Source organism: Solanum verrucosum, unplaced genomic scaffold (genome assembly GCF_900185275.1).
Source record: "Solanum verrucosum unplaced genomic scaffold, falcon-dt-bn FXZP01000012.1, whole genome shotgun sequence".
In the NCBI taxonomy this organism is placed as follows: Eukaryota; Viridiplantae; Streptophyta; class Magnoliopsida; order Solanales; family Solanaceae; genus Solanum; species Solanum verrucosum.
In genome coordinates this window covers 1,993,413-2,005,189 of record NW_026020063.1, presented here as the reverse complement: position 1 = coordinate 2,005,189, position 11,777 = coordinate 1,993,413, and the positions used below count along the sequence as shown (strand labels likewise).

General features: G+C 42.7%; 1 protein-coding gene across 1 annotated transcript; it reads left to right on the top strand.

The window, feature by feature from the left end:
• The first annotated feature begins 9,943 nt into the window (after positions 1-9,943).
• On the top strand, positions 9,944-11,356 carry LOC125823472 (uncharacterized). The gene is made up of 3 exons (XM_049502850.1): positions 9,944-10,283; positions 10,644-10,894; positions 11,174-11,356. Exons 1-3 carry the CDS (start codon positions 9,944-9,946, stop codon positions 11,354-11,356), a joined length of 774 nt encoding a protein of 257 aa, XP_049358807.1.
• Positions 11,357-11,777: the final 421 nt, after the last annotated feature.

Sequence of the window (11,777 nt, the reverse complement as noted above, 5' to 3'; positions counted from 1 at the left end):
GTTTGGACCTACGGGCCGTAGGTCAATCTACGGTCCGTAGATTGGGTCCGTAGTTCGAGTCTGCCCGACAGGGCTTCACTAAAATGGGCATAACTTTTTACTCGGAGGTCGGAAATTAGCTAACTCAGTGGCGTTGGAAATATAATTCAATTATCTATCTAACCATAGGTCATGGGACACCTAATTCATTTTGTGCTAAAAGTTATGACCATCTGAAGTTGACCCATCAGAATTTTCAGCTAACTGGCTGCTAACCTTCGATCTACGGTCAGACCTACGGACCGTGGATCGAACGACGGTCCGTGCTGGTCAACCGTAGTTCATGTCAGAGGCTGGGTAAGGAGGTCTTGATCCACGGACACAGACCACGGACCGTGGTCTGATCTACGGACCGTGGGTCTGTCCGTGAGTCGAGACTTAACCAATTTTCTGACCTGGCTGGGGAGGGGTTGCAGTGGTGAACCACGGACCACCAGCACGGGCCGTGGTCTGACCTACGGTCCGTGGATGGTGACCGTAAGTTGCACCTGCAACTTCTCAAAATCTGCATTTTTGTGTATTTTGAATACGGGGTGTTACATTATCTCCCCCTTGGGACCATTCGTCCTCGAATGAAGACTAAACTAGCTGAAATGGAGGGAGAGGGCTGCAATCCCTACCACTGAACACTGAGAACTGAATTTCTGACTGAACAGAGTTCCAAGGACATGCAAATACGCTGAAAATGCAAGTACAAACTGAAGGAACATGATTCTAAGACTGAATTTTCGCATGAATGACTGAAAAACTGATGAGGAACTATTACCTCAAGCTGGAATGGAATCGGAAGGAAATAGGTGAGGATACTTGGACTTCATGGCTGCTTCTGCTTCCCAAGTAGCTCCCTCTACTGACTGACTTCTCCACATAACCTTGACTGAAGCGACTTCTTTATTTCTCAACCTTCTAACCTGACGATCGAGAATCTCAACTGGTACATCCTCATAAGAAAGGCTATTTTTCACGGCCACACTCTTTAATGGCACTATGGATGCTGGATCACCCACACACTTCTTCAAAGGAGAAATGTGAAAGACTGGATGCACTGCTGCTAAGTCTGCTGGCAACTCTAACTCATAAGCCACTTTACCAATCCTTTTCAAGATCCGGTAAGGGCCTACATATCTGGGACTGAGCTTTCCTTTCTTGCCAAATCTCATCACCCCTTTCATAGGTGACACTTTCAAGAAAACCCAATCATCAACTTGGAACTCTAGTTCCCTTCTTCTCACATCTGCATAAGACTTCTGGCGACTCTGAGAAGTCTTAAGTCTATCTCTAATGAGTTGCACTTTCTCCATAGCATCAAGGACCGAATCTGGTCCTATCAAGGCTGCTTCACCTACTTCAAACCAACCAACTAGAGATCTACATCTACGCCCATATAATGCCTCATAAGGGGCCATCTGAATGCTGGAATGGTAACTATTGTTGTAGGCAAACTCAATAAGAGGAAGGTGATCGTCCCAACTACCCTTGAAGTCGATCACACAAGCTCTCAACATGTCCTCTAAGGTCTGAATGGTACGCTCTGCCTGACCATCCGTCTGTGGATGAAATGCTGTGCTAAGATTAACCTGAGTACCAAGACCTTTCTGAAATGACTTCCAGAAATGAGATGTAAACTGAGGACCTCTATCTGAGATGATAGACAAAGGAACTCCATGCAACCTCACAATCTCATTTATGTAAAGCTTGGCGTAATCCTCCGCCGAATATGTAGTCTTGACCGCCAAAAAGCGAGAAGACTTAGTAACCCTATCAACAATCACCCAAATAGAGTCATGTTGTCTGCGAGTACGAGGTAAACCTGTGATGAAGTCCATGTTGATCACTTCCCATTTCCAAGTAGGAATGTCAATCTCTTGAGTCATACCTCCTGGTTTTTGATGTTCTACCTTTACTTGCTGGCAATTAGGGCACTTAGCCACAAAGTCTGCTATATCTCTTTTCATACCATTCCACCAATAGACTTCCCGTAGATCACGGTACATCTTAGTGGCGCCTGGATGAATAGAGTATCTGGAATTGTGGGCTTCTGCGAGAATATGCTGTCTCAATTCACCCACATCAGGAACACACAATCTACCTTGATAGCGAAGTACACCATCTCCCCCTTGGGAGAAAACCTCCACTCTCTGATTGTGGACTGCACCCTTAAGTTCAAGCAAGATTGGATCACTATCTTGCATTTCCTTAACCTCTACTACCAAAGAAGATTCTGCCCCATTCTGAACCGTTACACCACCATCTGATATGCTCATAAGACGAACTCCTAGGCGAGCAAGTCTGTGAACATCCTTCGCTAGCTCTTTTCTTTCTTCCTCAACATGTGCTACACTACCCATATATAGTCTACTAATGGCATCTGCTACTACATTTGCCTTACCAGGATGGTAATGCACACTCATATCATAATCTTTGAGGAACTCTAGCCATCTTCTCTGGCGAAGATTCAACTCTTTCTGGGTGAACACATACTGAAGGCTCTTATGGTCTGTGAACACATCTACGTGAACACCATACAAGTAATGTCTCCAAATCTTAAGTGCAAACACCACTGCTGCTAGCTCGAGGTCATGAGTTGGATAATTCTTCTCATGTACCTTAAGTTGTCTAGAAGCATAAGCTATAACCTTACCTCGCTGCATCAACACACAACCTAGGCCGACTCTGGATGCATCACAATAGATCACATAACCATCTGAACCCTCTGGTAGAGTCAAGACAGGAGCTGTAGTCAACCTAGTTTTCAGTTCTACGAAGCTTTTCTCACAATCATCTGACCACTGAAACTTAACCTTTTTCTGAGTTAACTTAGTCAATGAAGAGGCTATGGATGAAAATCCTTCCCCAAACCTTCTGTAATAACCTGCTAGACCCAAGAAACTTCTGATATCTGTAGCAGAGGTAGGTCTGGGCCATTGTTTCACTGCTTCTATCTTCTGGGAATCTACTCGAATTCCTTCGCTAGACACAATATGCCCAAGGAAAGCAACTGATTGTAACCAAAACTCACACTTACTGAATTTTGCAAACAACTGACGATCTTTGAGAGTTTGCAGAACAACTCTCAAATGACTCGCATGTTCTTCCTCATTTCTAGAGTAAATGAGGATATCATCAATAAAGACGATAACGAACAAGTCCAAGTACTGCTTGAACACTCTGTTCATCAAATCCATGAAAGCTGCAGGAGCATTGGTTAGACCAAATGACATAACTACAAATTCATAATGACCATACCGAGTTCTGAAGGCTGTCTTCGGAATGTCACTATCTCTGACTCTAAGCTGATGATAACCTGATCTGAGGTCTATCTTTGAGAAATGACTAGCACCCTGAAGTTGGTCAAACAAGTCATCAATCCTAGGGATGGGATACTTATTCTTGATTGTGACCTTGTTCAACTGCCTATAGTCAATGCACATTCTGAGAGAACCATCTTTCTTCTTCACGAACAACACTGGTGCACCCCATGGTGAAATACTGGGTCTGATGAAGCCCTTATCTAGAAGGTCTTTCAACTGCTCTTTCAATTCATTAAGCTCAGCTGGAGCCATTCTATAAGGAGGGATAGAGATAGACTGGGTATCTGGAAGGAGATCAATTCCAAAGTCTATTTCCCTTTCGGGAGGAACTCCAGGAAGATCTTCTGGGAACACTTCTGGAAACTCACTGACTACAGGAACTGACTCAAGAGTTAGGGTTTCGGAACTAGAATCCTTAACCCGAACTAGATGATAGAGATAACCCTTAGAGATCATCTTTCTGGCCTTAAGGTAAGAAATGAATCGACCCATAGGCGCTAAGCTACTACCCTTCCATTCTAGGATTGGTTCGTCTGGAAACTGAAAACGAACAATCCTAGTTCTACAATTGACTGAGGCATAACAAGAATGTAACCAATCCATGCCTAGAATGACATCGAAGTCTACCATTTCTAACTCTACAAGATCTGCTGAGGTGACTTTCTGAGAGACTGTGACAGGGCAATTTCTGTATACCCGTCTAGCTATAACTGGGTCACCGACTGGAGTACAGACTGAGAAGGGTTCTGAAAGAGTTTCTGGACTAACACTGAATTGGACTGCTATGTAAGGAGTTACAAAAGACAAAGTAGCCCCTGGATCTAACAATGCATAAACATCAAGATCAAAGACTCGTAACATACCAGTGACTACATCAGGAGAATCTTCCTGATCTTGACGAGCCTGAAGAGCATAAAGCCTGTTTTGGCGCTGTCCGCCACCAGTACCAGAAGAGTTACCCTGCTGAGTCGGGCGACCTGCTGGTGCTGCTGAAGTTGTAGACTGAGCTCTACCATTATTTCCTCCTTGACCTTGTCTTGAAGGACAATCCTTCAATCTATGACCAGACTGGCCACACCCAAAGCATTCATCCTTACCTGCAAGGCACTCGCCCGGATGGTTCCTACTACATTTCGGGCAGGTTGGGTAGGTTTTGGTGCCTAAAACACTACCTTGAGACTTAGAGCCTGACGCCCTACCTTTCTGATCATTACGGAACCTGGGGGATGGAACACTAGCTGATGGAGGGGCTGGAGTCGAAGACTTCTGCTGAAAATGCGAGCGATTTCCACCACCCGATTTCTATTGGGAATACTCGTAGTTACCTGTTCTTGCTTTCTTAGTCTCCTTAGCCTGTTCCCTAAGCTTATCACCCTCAACCTGTTGAGCATGAGTCATGAGCCTAGAGATGTTCATGTCTCCCAACAACATAGCATTCCTGCACTCTGTTTTCACTAAGTCTGACACTCCATAGAGAAACTTATTCATCTGAGCCCTGGAATCAGCAACCATGTGAGGAGCATACCTGGAGAGTTGGTTAAACTTGAGCCCATACTCTTGGACAGTCATGTTACCCTGCCTCAAGTTCATAAATTCCTGGGCCCTTGCTTCTCTCAACTCTATGGGGAAAAACCTGTCCAGAAAGGTTTCGCTGAAACATTCCCAAGTAATAGGAGCGACATCTGTACCCCTGTTCTCCTTCCACTGAGTATACCAGATATGAGCTACATCCTTAAGTTGGTAAGATGCTAACTCAACCCGATCATTCCCAGTGACCTGCATCACCTTAAAGATCTTCTTGATCTCATCCAAGAAATTCTAGGGATCTTCACCAGTCTGCGATCCTAAGAACTCTGGAGGATTCATCCTAACAAAGTCACGAACCCTTGCTGCTGCTGATCCACCATTTGCATTCACAGGAGCTTGAACCCGCTGATTATTCTGGTTAGCGACACTCTGAGCCAACATCTGAATGGCATTCCTGAATTCAGCATTTGAGACTTCTTGATCTGGAACTGGAGGAGCTGCGTTTGCGTTCCTGGCATTCGCATTCCTAGCATAAGCTCTACGAGGAGGCATGATCACTGAAACGTAGAACGTCGAGTTAGAATGGAATTAGATCATACCTTACGCACGATAAGAGTAACAAGAAAATGAAGATTTTTCCCAAAGACACTTTGTAGCCTCCCTCTCATTAGATGTGGTGCGCACTACACACCCATGAAAAGGACTCTACCTAGTGCGGCTTTTCAGACATCCTAGGACACTTAAACCTAATGCTCTGATACCAAGTTTGTCACGCCCCGAGCTACCCCCGAGACGCGGACACGGGACCTAGGACCACAAGTGATCCCAAGCTAACCCTGCTGGCATGATCATGAGCATACTAAAGAAAATAAACTGATGCGGAAGCTAATTCATAATTAAATCTGAAAAGATGGGGAATACCCATATACTATAACTGAATATATGAAATCTGAGAGTTTAATACAAAAGAAATATCAAACTCAAATATTAAGCTGAATCTAACTATGTCTGAAATAAGCCTCTAAACTGACTAGAAATGTTGGGACATGCCCCAACTAGATCTAGCAAAACTGAAACTAAAGACTAAAAATACTGAAAAGAAACTCATGACTATTGTCCTCAGAGAATGAGGACTCACCACTGATTCTGCTGAACTGAAGATCGGGAACCGATCTAAGCGTGATCTGGATGCTGAGAACCTGAACCTACATCACGAGAAGATGTAGCGCACGTATGCGTTAGTACTTGAAAGGTACTGAGCATGCAGGATAGAGTACAGCTGAAAGAACATATAACTGAACAAAGCAATAAAGCAATGAAATAATCTGAACATGATATAGATACTGAATACTGAGCTAACTGAATGCAATGACCAATTTATAACATGCTGACTGAATACTGAATGGACTATAAATGTGGTCAATGCAATAGAGTCTGACTGAACTGTGGGAGCTACTAATAACCGACATAAAACCACATGAGCTAAATGTGGAGTCCGATGTATACGCCCCATCGAGAGGACCCAATATACCCTGCCAGAGGTATAAAGGCATGCTGGCGTGATCACTAAACTGATGTTGCCCACAGAGGGGACTTACACCTACGTGGCTCGTAGTTCTGGGACTATATGGGTACGCTGAAACCCTAGTCCAACTCGGTATTATGCTACTCCCAATGAATTAACTGGTTAACTGGTTATGACTGAATTTCTGTAAATACTGGATAGCTCGAAACTGAACATGCAAACTGAGAATGCAACAATTAATCTGATAATTATGCATTCATAAACTGAGGCATGTAAAAATGAATAACTGAAATATCTGACCTAGCATGTGTAATTCAAGAACTAAAGAAATACATAGCTAGGGTTCTGAAATTCATGCGATAAACTGAGTAATAACATGATAATCTGATTTGGAACATTTAAATAACTAATTCATGATGATCTTCTATAATTCTAGAAACCCTAGGTTTGTTCATAATCATGGAATCAAGAATCTGACTGAATTCTAGGGACCTAATGGGCGAAAGGAACCCACTAGTGAAATCCCACATACCTGGTGACGAATTCCACGGAGAAATCTTTCGATTTTGGTGCTGGAACTGAAGGAAACTTGCTGCGTTCTTGAACTAGGGTTCTTGGCCTTTTTCTCCCTTCTTGCTTCTAATTTTCTAAGTTTTGATTAATGAATTTGACTTAGGTAAGTTCTAGTTATGTTTCTAGGTTTAAACTAATTAAAACCTCATGATTTAGGGTCTAAACGACGTATCTTAGGGGTTAAAAGAAATAGGAAAAGACCAAAAGACCCCTGAATTAACTGCTGTCGGAGTGACCAACAGTTTGGACCTACGGGCCGTAGGTCAATCTACGGTCCGTAGATTGGGTCCGTAGTTCGAGTCTGCCCGACAGGGCTTCACTAAAATGGGCATAACTTTTTACTCGGAGGTCGGAAATTAGCTAACTCAGTGGCGTTGGAAATATAATTCAATTATCTATCTAACCATAGGTCATGGGACACCTAATTCATTTTGTGCTAAAAGTTATGACCATCTGAAGTTGACCCATCAGAATTTTCAGCTAACTGGCTGCTAACCTTCGATCTACGGTCAGACCTACGGACCGTGGATCGAACGACGGTCCGTGCTGGTCAACCGTAGTTCATGTCAGAGGCTGGGTAAGGAGGTCTTGATCCACGGACACAGACCACGGACCGTGGTCTGATCTACGGACCGTGGGTCTGTCCGTGAGTCGAGACTTAACCAATTTTCTGACCTGGCTGGGGAGGGGTTGCAGTGGTGAACCACGGACCACCAGCACGGGCCGTGGTCTGACCTACGGTCCGTGGATGGTGACCGTAAGTTGCACCTGTAAGTTCTCAAAATCTGCATTTTTGTCTATTTTGAATACGGGGTGTTACAATTCAGGACCTCAGTGTTCTCTTTCAGCTACTCTAGTTAGGGATTCAGTTCCTCCGACCAGGAGCCGAGGTAAAGTTTAGTTTGGTAGAGATGGCAGGACTAATGGTAGAGGTACTCCAACTGCGTAGGGTGGAGGTAGAGATTCTACTTAGTCTATAGGTGGCGAGATGGATAGTGTTATGCTTTTCCAAGAAGCCTGAGGTTGAGACTTCTGATGATGTGATCACAGGTATCGTCCTAGTTTTCCATCGACATGCGTTTGTTTTGTTTGATCCAAGATCTACTTTCTCATATGTTTCTACCTATTTTACTATTGGATTTAATATGATGTTTGTTTGTATGTTGTGCTTATTCATGTTTCTACAGCAGTGGGTGAATCCTTTGTGGTGGATCGAGCGTATCGATCATGTCTTGTTTCTTTGGTCGGGTCTGATACTTGTGTAGATCTGATCATTTTGGGGATGGTATACTTTGCTATTATCTTGGGTATGAATTGGCTTTCGTCGCATCATGCTATTTTTTATTGTTATTCTAAGAGTGTGATCTTAGCGATGTCAAGCATTCCCAGAGTTTAGTGGATGGGTGCTAGTTGTTCCTACCCTAGCTAAGTCATCTCTTTCATTAGATCTCAGAGATTGGTTGATAGTGGGTGTTGTCCTACTTGGATTTCATTTGGTATACTAGTGTCAAGCCATCTCCCATGGATTCCATACCCGTGGTTTAAGATTTTACATATGTGTTTCCTACTAATCATCGAGGTGTTCCTCCAGATAGGGATATTGATTTTTCTATTTACTTTGAGTCACGCACCAAGCCACTCTCTATTCTTCTTTATCGTATGGCACCAACAAAGTTGAAAGATCAGTTGCAGGATTTGTTGAGTAAGGGGTTCATTTTCCCTAGCGTTTCTCTGAGGGGTGCTCCTGTGTTGTTTGTAAGGAAGAAGGATGGTTCTATAAGGATGTGAATTGATTATTGATAGTTGAACAAAGTGACAGTGACACACAAGTATCCTCTTCCTCGTATTGATGATTTTTTTGATCAACTTCATGGTGCATATCTATTTTCTAAGATTGATTTGAGATCTGATTATCATCAGTTAAGTATTAGGGCATCGAATATCCCTTAGACAGTGTTCAGGACTCGTTATGACCACTATGAGTTTCTTGTGATGTGTTTTGATTTGACTAGTGCCCCTACAACGTTCATGGATTTGATGAACAAAGTGTTTTGACCTTATCTAGATTCCTTTGTAATAGTGTTAATTGGTGACATCTTGGTGTACTCCAAGACTGAGGAGGATCACAATCGACATTTGAGGATTGTGCTCCAGAGATTGAGGGAAGATAAGTTTAATGTCAAGTTATCGAAGTGCGAGTTTTAGCTTTATTTTGTGGCATTTTTAGGAAACGTGGTTTCCAAGGAGGGTATTTGGATAGATCCGGCTAAGATTGAGGTAGTGAAAGGTTGGACCAAGCCTACCTCGGTTACCGAGATTAGAGTTTTATGGGATTTGTGGGCTATTACCGATGATTTGTTCATAAATTCTCTACCATTGCATCTCATTTGACTAGATTAACTCAGCAGAGTGTAAGTTTAAAGTGGTTTGATGTGTGTGAGGAGAGATTTTAAAAGCTCAAGACTTTGTTGACATCAACTTCTGTTTTGACCTTACCCGAAGAGTGTTTGGATTTCACTGTTTATTGTGATGCTTCTGGAGACGGGATAGGTGGTGTCTTGATGCAGAAGGGTAAGGTGATTGCCAGTGCTTCTAGGTAGTTGAAGACCCATGAGAGGACTTACCATACCCATAATTTAGAGTTTGTAACGGTAGTGTTTGTGCTTAAGGTATGGAGATATATCTGTATGGAGTTCATTGTGAGGTTTACTCAGATCATCGAAGTCTTTAGTACATTTTCAGCCAGGGAGATCTGAATCTGAAGCAGCGTAGATGACTTGAGCTACTGAATGACTATGACATTACTATCTTGTATCATCTAGGGAAGGCCAATGTGGTGGTCGATGCTTTGAGTAGGAAAACCTATAGCATAGGAAGTCTTGTCGTTATTAGTGTGGATGAGAGACCATTGGCTAGATATGTTTAGAGGTTAGCCAACAATCTCATTCGATTGTGGGTTTATGATGAGATGGGTAGTTTGATTTCTTTTGTTGGGGCTCGTTCTTGCTTAGTTGAGCAGATTCGTGAGTGTCAGTTTAATGATGAGAAACTATGTCTCATTCAAAACAAGGTGATGACAGGGGAAGACAAGGAGGCTTCCCTTGATTCTAATGGTGTCTTACGGATTGAAGGAAGGATTTATGTGCCCAAGGTGGGCGAGATGATTAGACCGTTTCTTGAGGAGGCCCATTGTACCCGATATTCCATCCATTCGGGTGCGGCAAAGATGTATCATGACTTGAGCCAGCACTATTGGTGGTGTGGAATGAAGAGGGCTATTGCAAATTTTGTTTTGAGGTGTTTTACTTGTCAGTTAGTTAAGTGTGAGCACCAGTGACTTAAAGGTATACGCTAGAGGATGCCCATTTCTACTTGGATGTGGGAGCGGATCACTATGGACTTTGTTGTGGGACTACCTGCCATTGTGGATGGTTATGATTCTATTTGGGTGGTTGTAGATAGGTTTACTAAGTTCGTCCATTTCATCCCGGTTTAGGTGAAGTATACGGTGGAGAAGTTAGTCGAGTTTTATAATTGTGCGACTACATTAGGTCCCAGTTTTTATTATCTTCTACCAAGGTTCCTTGTTCAATTCTCATTTCTGGAAGGCATTACAACATGGTTTGGGTACTCAGTTAGATATGAGTACAACTTTCATCCTTAAATAGATGGCCAGTCTGAGCGGACAATTCAGGTGTTGGAAGACATTCTCCGAGCTTGTGTGATTGATTTTGGTGCTAGATGGGATCGACAATTCACCTTACCAAAGTTTGCCTATATCAACAATTATCATTCCAATATTTTGATGGCCCCTTTTGAGGCATTGTATAGCAGACGGTGCAAATCTTCGATCGGATGGTTAGATTCGGCTGAGAAGGATTCATTAGATACAAACTTTCTTAGAGATGCTATGGAGAAGGTTCATATGATCCATAACAGACTATTGATAGCCTTAAGTCGACGAAAGAGTCATGCGGATCGGAGAGTTCAAGCCCTAGTATTCATGGACGGTGATCATGTTTGGCTCCGAGTGTCACCCATGAAGGGTCTCATGAGGTTCGGGAATAATGGAAAGCTTAGCCCTAGATTCATTGGACCCTTTGAGATTTTGAGTCGTGTGGTAGAGGTGGCCTATAAGTTGGCCTTTCCGCCTAACTTGTCAACTGTGGATCTAGTATTTCATGTTTCCCTGCTTTAGAAGTACATGCTGGATGAGTTCCATCCACTTTTCCTTGATTCAGTTAAGTTGGGTCCAGACTTATCTTTTGAGGAGGAGCCTATATCCATTTTGGATAGGCAGGTTCAGAAGCTTAGGACCAAAGAGATTGATTCAGTAAAGGTGCAGTGGAAGCATCATTCAGTCGATGAGGTTACTTGCTAGACAAAGTCAGATATGTGTGCCAAATATCCTCAGCTTTTCAAAGCTCCAGGTACTTTCTTTTGCCTTATGTGTGAGAACGAACATGTTTTTAGTGGTGGATAATGTAATGAACCAGTTCGTCATTTTTGGAAAGTTTTGCAAATTTTGCCCCTCCTATAATTGGCCTCGAGTCCTTTTTGATTGAGTTTTGAAAAGTTGGTTTGATCCTTGAGTTAAAATTGAGATTTGGTAAGTTTTGAGTTTGAAAGGCCAAGTTTTTAAGGAAGTGGTTTTTGGAGTTTCAAGTGTCGGGATGAAATTTTGAAAATTCCATCAGTCCCAAAATGTGAAATATGATCTGTAAAAGTTGTTAGTTTTAGATTCCAAATATTTTTGAGGATTTGAGGTCCTAAGTTATGAAAATGTGAAAATTTAGCTTTTG

Coding starts and splice junctions, on each gene's coding strand:
- LOC125823472 (XM_049502850.1), top strand. CDS start 9,944: ATGGGTAGTTTGATTTCTTTTGTTGGGGCTCGTTCTTGCTTAGTTGAG. Junction 10,284..10,643: donor TGTTTTGAGGTGTTTTACTT/GTCAGTTAGTTA, acceptor ATCCTTAAATAG/ATGGCCAGTCTGAGCGGACA. Junction 10,895..11,173: donor TTAGAGATGCTATGGAGAAG/GTTCATATGATC, acceptor TCCCTGCTTTAG/AAGTACATGCTGGATGAGTT.